General features: G+C 37.0%; 1 protein-coding gene across 7 annotated transcripts in view; it reads left to right on the top strand.

Moving 5' to 3' along the window:
- Positions 1–19680, top strand: part of ZNF644 (zinc finger protein 644) — a 74809-nt gene extending 55129 nt beyond the window's left edge. For 5 of the 7 annotated variants that reach the window (XM_066555460.1, XM_066555461.1, XM_066555463.1 and 2 more), the window contains exons 3-7: positions 2096–2168; positions 3427–6452; positions 6623–7228; positions 17239–17341; positions 17842–19680. In XM_066555460.1, the coding sequence (XP_066411557.1) occupies positions 3458–6452; positions 6623–7228; positions 17239–17341; positions 17842–18034 (3897 nt within the window). In that variant the 5' untranslated portion in view covers positions 2096–2168; positions 3427–3457 and the 3' untranslated portion in view covers positions 18035–19680. Of the gene's footprint in view, positions 1–2095; positions 2202–3426; positions 6453–6622; positions 7229–9778; positions 9902–17238; positions 17342–17841 lie in introns of all 7 variants that reach the window. The other 2 variants (XM_066555464.1, XM_066555458.1) reach the window with 2 other exon arrangements.
- The last annotated feature ends 2165 nt before the right edge of the window (positions 19681–21845 follow it).

Here is a 21845-nt window from a genome sequence, read left to right as displayed (position 1 = left end):
TAGTTCAAACATTTAGTTGAGGTAATATAGTCCTGGTAGTGGATATGATAAGCAGTATTTTCAACAAATTGAAAGTTTGATCTCAATTTTTAATTTTTCAAATACACCAAGTATTAAATGCTATATATTTTGACACAATAATTTTGTATTCCTCATATGTTATAGAGAAGATAATTTTAAAACTCTGATGGAAGCATGCAAAGTGTATTGCATAGCTTGGTTACATCTTAGTTACAATAAATAATTTTTCTTTTTTTTCCCTGAGAGACAAGTTAGATGATAACGTTTCCTCAAGAAACACGGCATTGTGTCTTTAGTTATACCTGTCATTGTTACTGCATAAATTCTGACATGTGGAGTAGATAATGTAACTGAATTATTGCATCTTAGTTCAGTGTTATCACAAGACCAAACTATTATAATTTAAAAGTACATTTTCTGTTTTCTCTAATGCCACACTGTTAAAACTGTTAACTTTATTGTTGTTGTCCTGCACAAAAAATAGTGAATTGTACCAACTAGATAGCTGGAAAAATAATAATACATCATGATAAGAATAAAAGTGATAATTAGCTGAAAATTATTACAATGTAGTAGTGATATTATTGATTCAGTAAGCATTTCAGGGTTGATTCAAAGACTGAAATCTGTAGGGATACCTGTTTTACCACAGAAGACTTCTAATCATACCCATATGGAATAGTTCCCAATCTCCATAAATACACAGTATGGAGAGGAGTGTCTTACAAGATTGCATTAGGTAATGCTTTAGATATCTCTGGTAACTCTGAGGAGAATTTCAGTTTAATGCTGACCACAGGGTGTCTTAGCCACTTTCTTAACTTCAGCTTTAATACTAATATTCATTAGCAGTATGATTTTGTATGTAGAGCAACATAATTTTGTCTTCATCTTGTAAACCTGTGAGCAGTTTTGAGGAGCCATTCTGATAATGAGGATTGCAGGCTCCAAGCAGCACAGTATTCTCAGTCTGCCTCCCCGCTGTTCGGGGGTACCACTGAAGTTGCTTTGAATGGGAAGCGTCTGTTCTTCCTCTGAACCCCTCACACCAGAACAGATGGGTGGAACTTGGAACATGGAAGGTTTTACCTCAGAGGTGGTAACAGTGAAGCCACTCATTAACACTGAATTTACCACTTTGTTAGCAACGTTGCTTCCTGTTGAGCAAAGCTAATACAGGCTCTCAGATAGACTGAGCAGGCTTTTGTCTGCTTCTGCAGCAATAAACCAAGGAAAACACACATCTTCCAGGCAAAATTGGCTTACTCAATTTCTTACCAAGGTTTTGTGAACAGTTTTATACCTTGCTGCCTGATACTATATGAAGCCTACATTTTTGAGTTACAAAATTGCTGGAGCTGTTGTGCATCATTGTAGGCTTCATTTCTTTTAATTGACTTTTGCATTACTGATTCTTAGCACATGTTTGCACTACCCATTTCTAACTTACAAAGGTGATGTAAAGACTCCTGCTGGGTGGTGCATTATCACCATTTTAGGGTGGTAGCTTAGGATGTGATCTTATTGGAAGTCGTTATTATAGTGAAAAATAACCCATCTCAAAACAGCAAAGCAAAGAAAAAAAATCTAAGAAGATTTTTTTGCAAGATGAGGAACCGGGTGTCCAGTAGAATGTGTGCGTAAAGGTATGTTATAGATAATAATACAATAAAATATTTCACACACTTTAAACATTTATTATGCCTCTGATGTGAGCATTGCTGCATTTCTAAATTGGCTAGTTCAGTGGTGGAGTAGCAAGGGAAATACTTTTTTAATGACTTAATTTTTCATTGTATTTCTGCTCCAAATAGAATTACTTTCATCTGCAAAAGTAAGTTACCTTACATTAGGGTTTGTTTTTTACAAACTCAGAAGAGGTTAAATAATTGTTTTGTCCTTTTGCTGATTTGAAACAAAACAAGTGCAATAAAAAGAGAATTTCTGTGAAGTTGTACTTAACTTTGAATTGTGTGGATAGCTGTCATTCTGTTGAGTTTAAAATACTGGACATACTTTAAAATGTTATATTTGGAGATGAAAATTGTTTAACTAAATTGTTTTCTCTCCTTAGGAAAAAAGGATGTCCAAAGTGGTCTTCCTGGATTTCGATAAAGGACCATTGCAGGAAGCCATGGACATTAGTTGTGAGTTATAACATCTTAATTTGAAGAGTCTAGGTAATAACTCCTTTTAACTGAGTTCCATTCAAAATGTTAATTAGTAACTGAAACTATGTGATTGCAGGAATCAAATCCCACAAAAGATCAAAGTGAGTAATACTCTCTAAGGGTAAAATATGTGATTTCTGTAAAATATAGATGTCCTGACTCCAAGATGTTTTAATGCCTTATGCTCGCTTATGTGTTCTGGGACCTGTATAAAAAGTGAATGCCAGGGTAGAGTAAAGTTTACATTTCTGTTGGTCACACATTGATTTTCATGTGTAGGCAGCTCCTTTGTGCTCACTAAGCATTGAATAGATGATTAGATGTATGAGTAAGAGTCACTTGTAGAAAGACAAGGCCACCCATGGGGAATTAATATGCAGTAGTTCTCTGTACTGGAAGATGTTGTTAGTGTCATGCTCTGGATTCAACACAGTGACTTCATCTGGTAGGTAGATCCTAATGCAATGTTTTGTTCTTACAGTATTTTTCCCCCACCTTTGATAAAATGTTGTTCAATATGCTTATCATTTAAAATAGCCTTATAAGCAAATGGGATTTATTTGTTTTAAAGCAATGAGGGTCCTTTTCTAAGAAGGGAATAGGAAGACATCTAGTTTCCTCAATGAGTTTGATCTTTGCTGTGTCTCTGTCACTAATCAGATACTCAAAATCAGCTTCATTGTTTTTCCCTTCTGCAGGCTTCCATGCAGCATCAGGTCAGTTGTATGGAAGTATTTCCAAAAAAGTGCTACCTTGAGAAATGTAAAGACTGTTTTAGTTTCCTAAAGAAAGTATGTTAAGAAAAAAAAAAAAAAACCCAGAATTGCTAGTAGATGTCTGGGTAGCCTTTACTGCTTACTTCTACTTCTGGAGAACAACTGAAGATAATCTATATTTATGTACATATAGAATGCATTTGCTTTTGTTTTGGCAATCTGATTTTCCCTATCTTGCTTGTGTGTAGGTCTCAGGTTTCTTTGAACTGGGATATTTGGCAGTGACTAGTTTGCTGTATGGTTATTAATATTGCATAGCAAAAAAATAGTGGGTTTTTTTCTTTCTTCATTGGTTCACTATAAATATTCTGGATATCCTAAATGAAAAGTAGATTTTTGACAAGTTCAAAACATCTTTTTAGATTACAGTGTGAAGAGTGATCCTGAAGAAAAGCTCTAAATTAAAGTTGTCATTATTTATTTCTGCAATTGCCTGATTTTTTCTTGTTTGTTTTTAGTGTAAATGTACTTAATGGACAGACCAGCAATATGGATGATTTAGAGACAAATACTGAAGTCACTGGTGCTAAAGAAGAAGAAATCCTATGTGATGATAATTTTGTATCTGAGGAAGAAGGTGGCATTCCCAAACCAGAAGAGAGTGACACATCATTTCAGAACAGTACATTGACTCTGACTGAGGAGCTATCAAGGGACAGATCTGAAAAAGCCTTAAGTGGAGGCCAGGCTTCTCTATTTATACACACTGGTGCTCCTACTGTTTCTAGTGAAAACTTTATGTTGTCTAGAGGAACTGCTGTTAATGGACCAGTTTCACACTCCACCTCAACAAAGACTTCCATTATGAATAAAGGCAGCGTTTCATTAACCACTGGACAGCCTGGAGGTCATCTTGCAGATTCCTGCTCAACTTTGACAGTGGTTCATGATCTGCAGCTGCCTGCGAAGAGTACAACACAGAAATCCAATCAGCACCAGGTTTTATTTTTGTTACCTGATGTAGCACATGCTAAGAACCTGACTCATTCCATTAAAAATCTACCTACCTCTGCTTCAATTGGTTGTGATTCACAGAAAACAGTAGGAAATAGTGTAGATAGCACTTTAGTAGACCAAGTAGAAGTTTGTGAGGATGATAAAAATTTACTATTAAAAGATGATTGTGTCGATACATTAACAAGCATTTCCTCAGGTACAGGTGGCTTTGGATCGGGATGTGATCCCAGCTGGGATCCACAGAAAGAGTTTATACAGTTTCTTATGACTAATGAAGAAACAATAGAGAAGTCTCCCATTCACTGTAAGGTAGGGCTAGAAAAGAAGCGAAAAAGGAAAATGGATGTTAGTAAAATAACACGCTATACTGAAGACTGTTTTGATGATACCAGTTGTATTCCTAGTAAATCAAAACTGTTAAATGTTGAATTCTTAGAGCAGAATGAGGAGCTACAAATAGTAGAACCACAGAAATACTCGTTGAGTAAAGTAAAGCCTGAATCTACAGATGAAGAGCTGGAAACTGTTGATGGTATCCAGCAGCTCATTTATAGTCCCACTAGTAACTGTGCAGAAGATACTTCTCCTGTTCACACTAGCACTTTTCTATCCAATACTTTGCAAAACAAATGTGAAGAGAATGATTCTGAACCACCATCTACTTTCAGTACTGATGAACCATCGTTTTATCCCTGTACAAAGTGCAATGTGAATTTTAGAGAGAAGAAACATCTGCATAGGCATATGATGTACCATTTAGATGGGAACAGTCATTTCCGGCATCTCAATGTCCCCAGGCCCTATGCGTGTAGGGAATGCGGAAGGACATTCCGAGATCGTAATTCCCTTCTTAAACATATGATAATTCACCAGGAAAGAAGGCAGAAACTGATGGAAGAAATCCGTGAGCTGAAAGAACTTCAGGATGAGGGTAGGAGTGCACGGTTACAATGCCCACAGTGTGTATTTGGTACCAATTGTCCCAAAACGTTTGTGCAGCATGCAAAGACCCATGAAAAAGATAAAAGATATTACTGTTGTGAGGAATGCAATTTCATGGCTGTGACAGAAAATGAACTGGAATGCCATCGAGGGATCGCTCATGGAGCAGTAGTCAAATGTTCAATTATTGGTAGTGACTTGTCCCAGAGAAAAACTCAGAAAAAGGCATCCTTGAAAGATCCTTATTTAGGATCCTCAAGAAAGTCATCGACCTATATGTGTAAGCTGTGTCCATTTGCTACTTCAGCTAGAAGCATTTTAAAAAAACACATGGCATATTTGCATTCAGGATCATGCCTTGATCCCTTTGGTAGCCATCTTAGACAAGAGAAAAGAAAAGGCAGTATAATAGAAGAATCTTTAGATTTTCGTAGCAGGACAAAACAGTTGATCAAACATTCTTCTACTTTTCCAAAGAACTCTGCTTTAAAACAGGATGTAAAAAGATCATTTGGCTCTACTTCACAATCCAGTAACTTCGCAAAACTTCACAAGAGACCCTACAGGATACAGAAGGCTCGGAAAAGCGTTTCACAGTCATCTGTAAGTGTGTGCAATCTAAATTCTACAAACAAGAACTTTTTTATTAGAAATAGCATTGACCAAAAACGTAAATGTTTTCATCAAGCAGCAAAGCAGAAAGCTAGTGCCAAAAAAAGTAATTTATATAGACACAAATATGAAAACTACAGGATTATTAAAAAATCTAGTGACTCTTACCCTTTGCATTTAAAAAAGGAAGAGTCCAAATCTGTCAGTGCTTTACATTTATTTTCTTCATCAAGTAATGATTGTTTTGTCATGGATTCAAATAGCCTTGATTGCAAAAGGGCAGAAGGCTGTAAAGATCATAGGCATGTAGCTGTAAAAAGAGTGGTTAAAGAATCCAAGAGGGAAGGCTCTGTTACAGGAGATGATTTGGATTGCTATCCAGATTTTCTGCATAAAATGACTGTTGTTGTTTTACAGAAACTAAACTCTGCTGAAAAAAAAGACAGCTATGAAACGGAGGATGAAAGTTCATGGGATAATGTTGAACTATGTGATTACACTACACAGTCTGTGGAGGATGAATCTTACAGTGATATTAATCAGGAGCATGTAAACCTATTCCCCATATTCAAAGGTAAAATGGAAGATAATGAAGCTGGTGATAGATCTTCACTTGGTTATGAGCAGAATGATGGCTTTTATTTTGAGTATTACGAAGATGCTGAGGGTAGTAACTTCTTGCATGATTTGCATGATCCTCAGAATTTAGAAAATGTAGGATCAGCATTGCCAAAGCATAATTCAGTTTTCCACTGGACTGATTTGTCGCTTGAAAAGAAATCGTGCCCATACTGTCCAGCAACCTTTGAAACAGGTGTTGGTTTGTCCAATCATGTCAGAGGACATCTTCACAGAGCTGGACTAAGCTACGAAGCCCGTCATGTTGTTTCACCAGAACAAATAGCAACAAGTGACAAAATGCAGCATTTTAAAAGAGCTGGAACAGGGACTCCAGTTAAACGTGTTAGAAAAGGTAAGATTTGGTTTTTTATGTGGGTACGAAGTTGGGTGGACAAAGGGATTTATTGAGCACTGAACAAGGCTTGCTTTAGCTTCTTGTCAAGCCTCTCTTCTTGTGATTTGCAGTTGTCATGTTTAACTGTCTATAATTGTCAAAAAACATTGTAATTATTTTCTTTGTAGCGATTGAGAAATCTGAAACTTCCTCTGAGCATACATGTCAGCTGTGTGGTGGCTGGTTCGATACTAAAATTGGATTGTCTAATCATGTGCGAGGACACCTGAAGAGGCTTGGCAAAACCAAGTGGGACGCACACAAGTCTCCCATCTGTGTTCTGAATGAGATGATGCAAAATGAAGAGAAGTATGAAAAAATCCTAAAGGCTTTGAACAGTCGCCGTATTATTCCCAGACCATTTGTTGCTCAGAAATTTGCATCAAATGATGACTTTTTATCTCAGAATGTTATACCTCTTGAAGCATACCATAATGGCTTAAAGACTGAAGATATATCTGTGTCTGCATCGGAGGAAGAAGGGCTGAGTTTCCTAAATGAATGTGATGAAACAAAAGCAGTACTGCATGATGAAAAAAGAAATCAGTCACTTACACTGATAGAACTCCTGAAAAACAAGAGGTTAGGAGAAGAAAGGAATCCTGATATTTCCCCTCAAAAGATTCATAATCAAACTGCAAGAAAGAGGTTTGTTCAGAAATGTGTTCTTCCATTAAATGAAGACAGTCCATTGATGTATCAGCCACAAAAAATGGACTTGACTATGCAGTCAGGTAAGAAGGTGTTTCTTGACAACATTTCCAAAAAAGTCATATAATTCGTAGAAAATGTACAAGTGCAGAGTATTTTATTTGGGATTCTCTTCATTTAATTCTTGTTTCATTTCCAGAGGACACTTGACTGCGAGAGGTAGCACAGCAAATTTTTTCTGACTTGTTTTTCCTAAAGCGAAAAAACCCCTCAGCAGCACTGAAGGGTTTTTGCATGGAATATAGTTCCTGTTCTGCATATGCCTGGGCATGCAAATTGAAAGTGGACACAAAGTGAGCCTCAGTAAGGAAGAAGACACATCCTGCAGTAAACAAGTTGAAGTGTCTATGCATATTTGGTAGACTAACAGTTCTGAAATGTTTGGGCTTGCAACCCTGTTTTTGGGCGGTAAAACAGCTGGTTTAGGAATACTGCATTTAAGTCTTCAAGGTTTGTGCAAGGCAGCATTTGCTCAAACTAACAGAACTGTTGATCCCATTATAAATGCATAATACTGCATTGGTAAATCACTGTCAACTAATTTTCATGGTTTTAGGCAAACATACTCTTACAACATAGATTAATTCTTGTTTGTTTTAAATTGTGGCTGCTGTGAGAAACTCATGCTTGCTTAGGGCCTGTCGATCCTGAGTGACAACCTGTGCTGGTTCAAGCTTTGCTGGCATACAGTTGTAGCCAGCAGGTTTCCAGTGCACGGCCTCTGACCAATAAGGACCTAGATTGTCCCTCCCCTGAGAATTGTGCTAATGAAACAATTCTACAATCAACTTCCTAGCTACTCTGTATACTAATAGAGCAGGCTTTTAGGGTGATGTTTTTAACTTACTTGTCACATGAGAATTATTTCTAGTCTTGGGGAACTCTTACAACATCCTTTTTAATGTGTATGTAGAGCTTGCATTTACCGGTTTCTTGGTTGGACACCACCAATGCTGCAGGATTCTCAAGACTGGAGAGCAGGATCTTATTTTTATACCCCTGACTTTTTTTGTGCTGTTTCTTTTCTTGTTATTAACTAGGTTTGTAAAACTGGCAGTGCCTAGTACTTTTTCACCTGTATTCTTTTCTTTCTTTAAACAAAAAACCCTAACAATCTGATGTGCTCAGAAGTTCTTTTAGGGGCTATAAAAGTGTGGCAATAAATTTCTTAAGAAGGGTGGCTTTCTAAAATGACATAGTAGAAGTGGAAAAGAATTACATTTTACGATTTTACATCTTCTGTACGTCTGTGGTTGTCCCTTAAGACAGGAGATTGCTTAATAAAGGAAGTGTATCTTTGACAGGTTTAATGATTTGAAAAATAATGCTCAAGAATAGTTTGCCAAACCTGACACTGTGTTTTGCTTTCTGTGTAATATTTACTGCTCAATACTAGGTAGAACCCGTTTGGTTATGATGAACAACCAAGTAAAAATAAACATATGCTCGCATAGTACTAACAGTTCTGAATGGAGCCCGATAGTTTTCTGTGGCTGAGGTAACAGAATTTGATAACTAATGCACTGTGCCAGTTGAGTTAATAAGAAAATATTTAACATCAAGTTGAAAATCTTCTTTTTTTTCCTAAAAAAGGCAAATATTCCTAATTCTGGTTTTAGTTTTATAAAGGCTTTTACCAATCTGGTGGTCTTCTTTTGTAACTTGCCTGAAAAAACAGCATGTCTTCTGTGGGCTGCTAGAGAATAGCATTCTTTCTTTCCTGCAGAGACTTGTCAGCTGAGTAGTAGCTTTTCATTTATTCTTCTAATAATTTATTAGTAGAGAACCTGGAATATTAGTTCACCAAAACAATATATCTTTGGTAAAATACAGGGAGAAATATGGTGAAGTTGAGCAGGAGATAAGTTATAATGGTTTCTTTGTCTGTAAATGAGGAGTTCAGTATTGTTTCATTGTTTTCTGTGATAAATAGCATGTAATTTTGTTGATATTTATTTAGCCCAAAGATTTTAGCAAAAAAAAGCTTCAAATCATTTACTTTCATTATCAATTGTGCATCTAAAGTAATGAATAGAAAATGCACTGAACAAAATGTTTTGCCTAGCAGCTGTTCAGTGGTTTGTTTTACCACGTTTTTCTCTGAGCCTTCAACAGCAGCCTAATTTTAGTATTGAGTGCTTTAGTCTTATGGGTAAAACACTTTTAATTACCACTTTGTCAACTTGACTTTTCAAATTCTCTTTATTGGAAATTCTGGAAACTCTGAAATTTCTCAACAGAATTGTGCTATTCATATTGCAGGATTGTATTTTGGAATTAGAGTTTCTTTATGTGGAGATCTGTAGGAGCTTGGTAGTAGGTATTAAATGCAGAGTAGCCTACTGGGCTCAAGTTGCCTCCTTTCTGTTCTTTTTCAAATAACATGGTTTGGCTTAAAGCACTAGGTGGAAAACTAATAACTGTTAACTTGGATCCTTCTAATATACTAAACAATTGCGTCAATGCAGTGAATATATTTTAAACCATCTTTATTGCAGAAAACTTTTTACAACGCTTTGAGAATTTCATTTTTTGAAGAGAGAACTGGATTATAGTTTTCTTTTGAATGATAGGTATGCCTGTGAAGCTTAGAACGTGTGTGCATTGCAATACGACGTTTACAAGTGCTGTTAGCCTGTCCAACCACTTACGCGCTTATGCACGAAAGAAGAGTGCTGGACTTTTGACTGGGACAGGTATGTTTTGTTACAGATGTAAAAGCAAGTCTGTCTATGATACATTTTCTTCATCAGACTGGACAAAAGCATATGTTAATTCAAAATAATTTTGAAGCTTTTGCTGGTAAAGAATTTATTTGCCATAAAACTTCAGCAACTTGTAAGAAAACGTATGTTGCTGTTGTCCACTCTCATGTCTGATTTTCATTCTTAGTCTTTGATTTTGGATCCAACATTTAAGGTATGTAAGCAAAACTAAGAGATGGTTGCTTAAATTCATTCTCCTATGATATCACAACTTCCAAACCAGATAGTTGGCCTTCAAATGAAGTGTTTCAAAGTATCTCAGAAATGAGAGCGGTGGGGAGGAAAAAGGCGACAATACAACAAGTAGTTTTTACTGTCTAGTACATACAGTTACAAAGAATACTTCAGTAAAATAGGAAAAGCAAGTCATTTTACACTCTGTATATTTCTAACAATATATGATACGCAGTTGGTTTCATATCTTATTTGGCTCACAATCCAAAAACTACCTGCTCTGACACTGAGTGAGGGTAGTACAGTAGTACAGTAGCATTTGGCACTGCTATTAATGTTTTTTATTAAAACACACTTCATTTTGAAATTCTTCTAATATGCCATATTTTGATTTGTTTTCAGAGACCTGCAGCTTGCTTGGCTGTAGGCAGTTTCTGAGTTTACTTGGATTATTGCTGAGATTAATGGGACTTCACATGGTCAACAGCAAATTGAGGAGCAGAGATGCAATATAATGAGGAGAATTTGGAGATATGAAGCCTGAAATATTCTGTAATTAAGAAGGGCAACCATCAGTTTTCTGTGTCAACAAACACAGACTTTTACATAATGCTCTTGGAAAATGTGTAATCCTTTTTTGATCTGCAATTGTAATTCATTATGCTAAGAATGGCAAACTGAGTAGCAGGCTTACTCTGTAGAAGGCTGAAAGTAATACTTTTGTAACACAGGCCTGTGGCTGCCAGGTCTTCTGTTCCTTTACATTAGTGCCGTAACAAAGCAGATTTGGAAGGAAGTCAGCAGATGCAGTATTACCTAACATGTAGAAGAATATGCCTTTAGTCAGTGATTCTGAAAATTTTCATATTTATTCAGTAGAAGGCTGATAGTAGTGAACTTCATTTACCACTGCTGTGATTTGATCTTAGTCCTGTGGTAAGTTCTTTTCTTATAGACTTACTGAGGAAGTATTTTTCAATAGCTATATATTTAAATTGCACATTAATAACAGTAAATCAATGAAGGAGACACTGGCAAATAGGATACTACAGAGATTGAATCCTAGACAAGCACTTTGTACCTAGCTTCCCTTTTGCTAAGTGGGAAAAGTGAAGGAAGCTGGTTTAGGTACTTTCAGGGATTTTTGTTTGTTTTCTCTAAGAAACGTATTTTGCTAGTGAAGTAGTTGCATAGTCATCAGAACAGATGCCACTTTTCTTAAAAGAATGGAAAGAAAACTCATGAGTCTTCTATCATTGGACCTAGAAGTTGGTTTTGAATGAGGTTGGAAACAAAATGGGGTTAGAAACAAGGTTTAAATAAAAGGTTAGAAACAAAAGTTTGGGAAGAATTTTTTTTGCTCTCAGAAGCTGGAGCTAAGCCAGATAAATAACTTATACCATGGATAAAGGCCTTTTGCTGGAACCACTGACTTAAGGAGTCAGTGTTGAGTTCTAGCTGTAACATCATGCAACCAATGTGTATCTATAGCAGCATAGTCATTAGTCGGCTGCAACTCTGTGAAGGTTGTAAGCTTTGCTCAGTGACTTCTCACTCAAGCAAGCTTAATGCAAGGCTTGTAGATCAAAAAAATACACTTTAAACAGTTGTTCTGTTTGATATTCCACTTTATAATACAAGTTTTGTGAAGAGAATTATTTTAATGCAAGATTTCACTAGTACACACTAGTTTTAAAGCACACACAAGTACACTCTTGTTATGAGTGTTGCTCTTGAGTGGATCTCAGGTTTTTCTTACTAAAAGATGGTTGTGGTTGAGAGCAATTTTGAGATGTCTTCAGTTGGGCCTCAGCCGCAGCTAAACCTTCAGTGGTCTTCAACCATTATATGGAGACATTGAGGACATGTTTATACATGTTGCTTCTCATTAAGCCTTTCTTATATCTTCTAAAGCAAACATAACTACCAAAAATAAATCACATCAGTTGAATAATTATCTCCGTTTCTTCCTGTAATAAAATAATGGTGTCAAAACATGAACACTTTGATTATCTGGCAGTTGATATGGGACCTGTCTAGGCACTACTATTTATTAGGAGAAATAACATGAGAAATACAAGATCCCTGCATGCCACCAAAGTGAGGCCTTTCCCAGCATTACATTAGTTTATGTACTAGTCTCAGATTTTCCATTTGTCTGCACGTGTTTTTGATATTGACTGTTACCATGTTGCTCTTCCAGCAGGTGTCCTGCTTCTTCAGTCAGTAATGTCATCATATTTAGTTAAATCTTAGCCTATTTTTCTTTTCAAATGCAACTCTACAGTTTTAGCAGTATAGTAGACATGGTTAAGCATAATGGTAGCTTTGGAGAATGGACTGAAAAAAAACATCCTAGAAGTGAAAGTTCCTAGGCTGTTGGCTGTTTGAGGTTAATCTTTATTAAACTTTATTTGTGCCTATACCAATGTATTATAGATCCACTGTAAAGCAAATACCTGTCTCTTCAGATGTATGGCTGGAACTTTTTTTGTTGTTGTTATTCAGTCCAATTTTTAACAATGTAATTGCTCATCTTGAATAGATATTAAATTTCCTTTTATACCTATTTTGATGTATAGCAACACATTGGTGTTTCTCAGAGCAAGTGGTCAACTTGCTTCTTTCTTCTGAGTATCTTTAGAGCATTGAACAAACCTACACAAAATCTTCAAAATGCATCTCACTCTTCTTCGTATAGTTGTATATTCAGCTTCCTTTCTTTTTTTCTCTCTGGGCTTCTCTTGCTCCCTCCTGCCCTGGCTCTCCCCAAGTCTCTTGATTCTTTCTTGCACCCTGGCTTTTTACATCTTCTCTTTGTTGACCCTTTTCACATACTCAGTCTTTTCTTACTGGCTTTCATCTTCTGGCAATCACCACTTTCTTCTTTGGTCTCTGCTTCTATCGGTGGAGACTGCTCTGTCAGAAGTTTGGGAGGGAACAGTAAAGTACAGAGCAAGGAGTCTGGCCTTCAAGCCAACAGTGTGACTGAGGTAGTGGTTCATGAGGGCTGCTACGCGTTCAAGTAATTTCAAATGTTGTTTTGTCAAACTTGTAGCTTTGGGATGTTTGCGGTGGAAGCATATCAAGTATGCAGGAATCTGAGATCCCCTGGCTTTGCGTGTCATTGTTCTGTGCTGTTACAGTCATAATGAATCAACTGGCATGATGAGCTCATTTTCAGCATCTTATAAAATCCTACAGAGAGCAAATGATAGGAGGGGTTTATTTAATGTACTTCACTGTGCAGTAGTGATGAGGATAGATAGCAAGTGATTGAATTTGAAAAGTTAGTGACTAAATGTACAAGATAGTTCATTATTTTTTACTTGGCAGTGTTTTCAAATGTTTATTTAGTTCCATTTCTGCGTCAAATTATTCAACTTGTTTTAGCTTATGTACACTTCGACAAAAGTAATGAAGTCCAAATAAAAGACCCAGCTTCAGTTTTCCTGAAATAAGAAGCATTTCATGTTGGCGACATCAGGAAACAGAGCACTGTAATTTGGAACTGCAGACCAAATGTCACAGCATGAAAGGGCATCTAATTGTGACCTGTCTAGTTCACTTAGGCATGCTCATTGGAACCTCCTATGTCCATCTGCTTGTAGTCTTTTTTGATAAGTCATCACAGAGGTTTTTGCATGCAGTTCTTTTACCTAGCATATATTTTTCAAAGTACACAAAGTACACATATATTTTTCAGAGCACACAAAGTAGTGTGCTCTGAAATTGTACGTAAGTACCTCAAGTAGAATCCTCCAAAGTTTGATAGTCATTTGTTTTAAATGGGTTGTTTCTCCACCATGTTGTATTGGCAGTTTGAGGATGTTGTGTGACTGGTTGTTTACAAGAAGTTTTTCAGTTATCAACTAGGAAACACCAGGTGGCCAAACTTGAAAGAAAGAGAGTTCTTCCAAAAAGAAGTAGGCCTTTATGGAGAATGAGGAATGATAGTTTGGAAGCTGTGATAACTACAGAGTAGCTGTTAATGATCAGTAGTTCCTACCTCTCTATAGCAATTTGCTGCAGTTTCCATGCAGCTTACTAGACCTAATTTATCATTGGTCTCTTCCCAGACATGATAAAAGACTTTCTGAGGAGGTCCTGTTTTGTTACAGTAAAGGCATAGAAAAAGCAGGAACTGAGTTTTGGTCAGAACATGGCTACTTTATGGGGAGGCAATGGCTGAGGCAATTGTGTGATTTAGTTGATGTTTGCAACTTCTTGTAAGCATTGTATCAACAGAGTACTCAAGTGTGTGCATGTGACTTTATTTAAACTTGTTGTTCTCTGGATAGACAAAATGAAATTAATGTGATGGCTACTGGTACACATGCCTCATAACTGCTGCTTGAATTGTAGTTTTCAATGAGCTTTACTCAGATATTCCTCCTTCTTCACTCACTTTCCATCTTCACTGGGGTAACTTCAAAACATGCTGGTGCTGCTTTGAGCTCCCTAAAATGTAAAAGAATATGTTCACTATCTCAGAAGACAAAGGGAAAAAAAATGACCCTTGCAGAACACAGGATTTGTGTTCTTAGTGTTTTCTGTCTTTTATAACTGCTTCTTCCTTGGGCAAATCTACTTTCAAATTTAGCTAAGTTGCTCTGAGAATTCATAGCGTAATCTGAGTCCTTTTTCGTGGTCTTTTACTGTGGTATTTTTCTTCTCTTTGTTTTACAATTTCCTTATATAGACTCTCCATCATAAATAGCTGAAAGAACATGCCCTTGCTTTTGTTTTCCTTGTTTTCTCACTGTTCATAGAAAAGGTACGTTTCAAGGAAGTAGAAACTGCCTCTCCTGGTTCATTATGGCAATTTCTGTCAGTGTTGCTGTTGTTTGATTGCACAGTAGTTCAGAGGGGTTTTTTTCTTAGAAGATTGTACACATACACACACAAACCCATCAGGTGTCAGCAATCTGTTGCAGAATACCAACCCAGGTCTTGTAGGAAAGGGAAAGCTCTCTGAAATGCTCCAGGATGCATGTGAGTAGAATCAAATTTCTTGATGAGAATGAATGTCTTTGCCAACATCAAGGAAATCAGCAAGTTCTTGTTCCAAGTGCAGTTTTCCCTCTCTAGGAGGAGTCTGTTGTCACTATTGCTTCTTTTTTTTCCACTCATATAAACTGACATCAACTAACTTATCATCAGGTGCAGCTCATGGACATGTTTGCATTCAGGTAATACCAGCTTCTGTTTCCCTTCTCCTCATGATGTTCCAGAAGATGGCAAAGGCAAAGCTTTTGCTGCGGTAATTGCTGCAGATAAGTTGTGCCTCATACAAACAGTTCTCTTCAAAGCATGGGTGTCTGGGTTCCAGTGTTTTATCTGCTTGCATTGCTGATGGTGTTACTGAAGTTGTGGTATGTAAAACACTTATATATGTGGTAGTTCCTACCTGATATGATAGTTAGCTTTTTTCTTCCTAATTAAATGAAGAATATGTTTCTTGTGAGAGAATGAAGTATTAAGAACCCCTTGATGCTTTTCCAGAAGCATCTTGGCAATTTCTCTCTCTCTCTCCTCCCTGCCACCTTGGGTTACTGCCTTTTTATGCAGACTGGTTTTGTTGTTGCTGTCAGAAAAAAAATGCTGTTAAGCCTCATTTTCCTAATGTTGATCTGAGGAAGTCTCTCTAGGTTGGTGTCGGCTTTCCACTTATTTTATTGGTTCTCTGATACCTTCAAACCTTAGATATTCATTCTAAATTTTAGATAGGCAGGAATCCTTAAGCCGGGGATAGAACTGGAAAATGTCTAGTCTGTCTACCAAGTTGAAAGTTGGGCTGCAAGGTAAAAGCTTGAGAGGTGCTCATTTGGAGGGCATGAGAAAAATTAAGGATACAGTCAAGACTGTGTGTTCTTTAAATCAACATGTTTTACCTCACCAGACAATGTCTTATGCTTCAGAATGCTAAGAGGTTAATTCTTCTGTTTCATATTCTAGGAGTCAAAACTTAAGCCAAGTGTAACAATTTTTCCCCCATTTTACTGTTAAGATGCTTCAGTAGCATAGCATTATGCCTTCTTGGTATCAAGAATACCACCTGGTACTGTCTTTCTGGTTTCTGTGGAGTTTTTGTTGAAGTGGTGTAACTGGTTGTTTGCAAAAGTTTTTGTGTTGGAGTTACATTGTTGGTGTCTTGTGTTTTGGAATAGAGTGTAGCTAGATACACTTCTCAGTTCAAGCAGTCACAAACTTCTTGAGCTTTATCAGCTGTTCACATCATAACAATATTAATTCAGTTTAATCCACTCATCCCCCACTTTGGCTGCTTCTTAGAATCTCCAGGTTTTGTCTCAGATTCCCATTACATTTGTTTATGGGAGATACAGACCTCAGAGCTGTCTGAACTCATTTGCTATGTTTCCTGTTCACACACGTTACTTTCATAAGCTGTTTCAAATGCTTAGACTGAATTTAAAAAGGGGCCTTGCCATCCCTGTTGATTGTCCTAATACCAGCTCCCACTGCCAAGGACTAATACATAGTTTTTGTATGCCTCATTAGAATTCAGACAGGAGTGAAAGGGAAGCTTCCTTTGAAACTCTTTGAACAAAAGGACAAATTTTTGCTTTGTGTTGAAAACAAATGGCAGGTGTTTTATTCAAACTAGGAATTCCTGAGTGTACTAGCTGAAAGCTGCAACTTCATAAAGTTGTAACTTGGTTGAACATGAGTGGTCTTATGATGGTACTTGAACTACAAAACAAGTTCTGAGATTTTGACAGTGTTTTATGCATGAAAGGGAGTTTCCAATGGTGCTTTGCTTCTGTATAATTCTGCAATAGGTTTATAGGTGCTTGCTGATACTAAAACAACAGTTTAATGCTGAATGTCAATTATCTAGTCTTTAAAAGAGCAAGCACAATGCTAACCTAAAAAAACCAGCTTCATGTGTTCTGCCAGTATATTTCTTAGAATACACTGTAATTGTTTTGGATTTACGTTATAATTAACTACAGAAAAACAAGGAGATAGATGTCTTTTTATTATTGCTATAGGGAATACTTACTGAATATCTCTGTTTGACTAACACTCATTGAAGTATTACTTTCACATATGAAAATTTCTCTTCTTAGCTTTAGACTGTAAACAAAAGAAGTCAAGGTCAAGATCTGGAAGCAAGAAGAAAATGCTGCCGTTACCTCATAGTGCTGATGAAGTTTACATACTCAGATGCAGGTACATAGTGTTGCTTTAACTGGAAGAATACATTCTTAAGAGCTTACTAATGTTAGTCATAAAGAGTTTCATTATTTTATCCATAAATGTTTGTGATTAAATTGAATAATGACAGGGGAAAGGAATTGCCTGTTATCATTAATTTGAACAAGAGGATTTGATTCAGTCACACTTGGGTGTTAGATTGCCAGTAGTTTCTCTAGCTAAAATCTTACTGGTCGTGTCTGAGTAATATTCTGAACTTCAAAAGAAACCTTATATAAGAAAAACAGATTGTTATTACTGGTATTAACAGTGTGAGTGTGAGAATGTGAGTTGTATAAGCTGCAGGGTTTTGTGCTCACAGTTACTACTAATGAACTCAATTACTAAGTTTTTCAGCTAAAACATGTAGAAACAAACTTCAAGAAAATTAAGACTTTTCCTCTTATTGTCTTTGTTTTATAATTTTTCAGTAGAGATAGATGTATCTTGATGGATTAATTTTAATATTTGCATAGGTTTTGTGGTCTGGTCTTTCGAGGACCTTTGTCTGTTCAAGAAGACTGGATAAAGCACTTGCAGCGACACATTGTCAACGCAAATCTTCCACGGACTGGAGCTGGCATGGTTGAGGTCACATCACTACTTAAAAAGCCTGCTTCAATTACTGAAACTTCATTTTCTTTACTGATGGCAGAAGCAGCATCATAGAACACAGAAACATTTTAAATTTTAATTGGATGTAAATTTGAAATACTTCATCATTTTTTAAAATAAATGGCTACACTAAATTATGTTTATAAATGCTAAAGAGAGAAAATAGAGGAAGTGGATTACAGTAACATCATAATAAATTGAATACTTAACAGTTACAGTAAGTAGTCTTTATATTTTATATAGGGTGGAAGATGTGTTTTTAAGGTTTATTATGTTTTTGTCAGTTACTGTGTTCACTATCAGTACAAGACCATTATATGTATGGCAGCCATTTTTAAATTGTTGCACATGGGTACTTAAAGGACAGATTTTAATAAAACAAAGAAACCACGTTCTCTTCAGTGTTACCCAAATCAAGGTTCTGTTTATTCCAAAAAGAATTACATAGTAAAATAAGATACTATTATATTTTGTTTGTATGTATGTAGTGTTTTGTATAATACCAAGAACTGCTAATACAATTTACTCAACTTAGGGCATTAAATACCATGTACTTCATAGTTCAAGAGACTGTTTTGTTCAAATAGGGCAATTAGTACTATTCTATCTAGGTGTGTAAGTGTTTTTTTTAAATCACATGAGGCTTTTTGTACTAAAAAGTGGAGGGAAACTTGTTTAAACAAATTTCTAAGAGAAATATGTACATAATACTGGAAATTTGTGGTAAGGAAATATTCTTTACTTCAGTTGCATTTCTCACTGACAATAAAGTGGTGCATCCATGCTACCTCCTACTTGTCAACAAAGATGGTATTTACCCTTATGTTTTTGTATCATAGTAGATTCAATCCAACTTTCTTTATTACAAAGCATCTTTTTGTTAACAAGTTTGTTACTTTTATGACAATTTACTTAAAGTCTGACTTGCTTACAGAAGTTTGCCTCTACTATTTTATTTAACACTGTAGAAATGTACTAATAAGCATTGCTCACTACACGGTTAGAGTAGGCTTTTCATTTATAATTCTGTTTAAAAGATTGATCATTTTAGAAAATTCAAACACAGATTGAAATGTTTCCACATATGAAGAGAATGTTTACAACTTAAATTTTAGAGCTTGTTTTGGATGTGATTATATGTATGAAAACTGTAACACTATGCTCATGCTAAGGACCTACTTACAGAATTATTGAAATAAATGTGCTGTGAGGATGGAAATATGGTGCAGGTGTCTTGGTCATGATGAGTTGTGTTTGTTCATTTAAACTGTCTTCAGAACATGATTTTTGTTTAAATCAAATTAGATTCCTCTACAAATCAATTTTGTATGCAAGTAACATTTCATTTTACTCATATAGGGTAACAGATACTGTAGTTAAGCCAAGGATATGCATTGATATTTTCTTTATATGTAAATAAAGTTAAAAGCAGTTAAAGCAAGAGGAGTATTTTGGTAGAGTATATACATACCTCACTGCCAGTGAAATTGCTTTCCTATGGTATATCTCCTTACCAGAAAAATCTCTAAATAAAAAGGTTTAAAGAAAATATAAATGTCTATAATGTGAAGCATTTATTTGCATTGTGTGAATTAAGTTTGTGGAATTGATTTGTCTTGCTTGAGATTAGAATCTTCTCATGATCTTAAGTAAAAGTACATTTACTTGCAATAAACTGAATTGTTCACAGATGCATTACATTTGATTGGTGGAAAGTATGAATAAATGTCTGTCTTCCTGGATGCACAGAGTTGAGAGTTAACACATGAGGCTTGTTAATGTTCTGATAGAATAGATGGGCTAAAAATGCACAGCTGTGCAAGACAGAGGCCTCAGACAAGGCCATCCTAGCTCTGTCAAGGCTGTCATTAAATTAGTGGTGTCAGGTGTTTACCTGTACAAATTGCTACAGTTAAGTTTAGCTTTCTTGTTGAAATTTATTCTCTTGTAAGTGGAAAGATCTACATCATTACATTTAAAGGCTGGAGGAATAATACTTTAGAGATTTTAGAAAAGATAACTGGGATGTTAAAGTGTATTGCAAACAAATAGTGTATGCAGACTAACAAATTTCTGAATTTGTGGATACTTGTGGAGCTTTTTTATATGATGTGAAAACTGAAGATTTAAAGCAGTGTGTTGAAACAGAATAGAGGGAAGTGATCACATCACCTTGAATGTTTATAATGCTTTAATAGAGTGCTTGTTTACCCTTCTCACCAAAAAAGGTGCTTGTGAGAGCACCATATTTTATGGCTGTTTAGCAAATGAAAAAATCAATTAAGTGCAAATGATATTTATCTAGTGTTGTTAAGAATGCTTGTAAGGTGAAGCCATACTGTGCAGAATTTTGCGTTAGCAAAAGACTCTTACTAGATTCATTAAAATAATTTTTAAAACCCTAGTTAATTCTATTTAATTAATTAAGCCCCAATTGTGAGCTACTTTATGTAATACTAAAATAAAAATGCAAGGTTGTGTCTGAAGAGCAGTGAGCTCTAGGCTGATCAGTTTCCAAAATGAGATTCTATTGATGAAGAACAGTTTTCAGTGACAGGCTGTGTGCCCTGCTGGCATCAGATCCTTGTGATATAGTTCAAAAAATATGTAGGAGTTTTAGAACTCTTCTGATTATTAAATTAATTGTTTATGTAGTTGATACAGGCTGAATAATCTTTTTTAAAGTAGAGTACTATTAGCTGTTCTTAGCCTCTAGTCCTCAAGTGGGGCTATTTGTTTTCCTGGGTTCAGTTGTGTGGAAATACAGATATTTTTTGTCATTATCTACAAGGAACTATAAATCCCCCTGTCTGGAGTTACCAAAATTCTAAATAATGTAGTAGAAGAGGGTAAATTAAATGGGTCACTTTGTGATGCCAGTCTGATGTTGTGTGGCTTGAGGGGCTCTGGCAGTCTGTGCGAAAGGGCTGGACTTGCAGAGTTGCTCATCTAAACACCAGTTAGGCTGTTCAGGTTGGGGTAAAGGCTGCAGTGGCACAGTGATTTCTGTTGGGTTGATTTTGGTTCTTTATCACAGTCCTACTCGTTTCTGAAGTTATCCTAGTATCTGGTAAAGGTCTCTTTAGTAGTAGCCTCAGGAAAATTGTAGAAGACCACCCCCATACACTTTTCATAAGATGATGGCCTATATTCCCTAGTCCCAGTGATATTTCCAAATCAATCCTCTTCAAAAAGTAAAACTCTGCATTCCTTGAAAAGATTTTTCTGCAGAACCTTGGGTAGGTGATGCAAGTGCCCATGGTAGCTGCTGCCAAGGGGTGGTACGTTCAGGCATGGAACATGGGGGTGAGCAGACAGCACACGTTGGGCATTTATTGCGGTTTGCCCGGTCCTGTCCGTGTGTCCGGGGGGAGCTGTTTGAGGTGGGCTGCTCCCAGAGCCGAGGGGGCCAGCTCTGCCTGCAGATCCAACTTCTTCCTCAGGGCCCGCTCTCTGCAGGCAGCAGTGCCAGAGGTGAGCTGCTCGCCCTCCCGCCGGCAGGGGAGGGACTCACCGGGGCGGGAGTGACCAGGGAGGGAGTGACCAGGGGAGGGACTGACCGGGGAGGGAGTGACCAGGGAGGGACTGACCAGGGGCAGGACTGACCAGGGAGGGACTGACCAGGAGAGGGACTGACCAGGGGAGGGAGTGACCAGGGGCAGGACTGACCAGGAGAGGGACTGACCAGGAGAGGGACTGACCAGGGGAGGGAGTGACCAGGGGCAGGACTGACCAGGGGAGGGACTGACCAGGGGAGGGAGTGAGCAGGGGGGGACTGAGCAGGAGCGGAACTGACCAGGGGCAGGACTGACCAGGGAGGGACTGACCAGGGGAGGGACTGACCAGGGGAGGGACTGACCAGGAG

This window comes from Molothrus aeneus, chromosome 9 (genome assembly GCF_037042795.1).
Source record: "Molothrus aeneus isolate 106 chromosome 9, BPBGC_Maene_1.0, whole genome shotgun sequence".
Classification (NCBI taxonomy): Eukaryota; Metazoa; Chordata; class Aves; order Passeriformes; family Icteridae; genus Molothrus; species Molothrus aeneus.
This window is presented reverse-complemented; position numbering and strand designations above follow the sequence as displayed.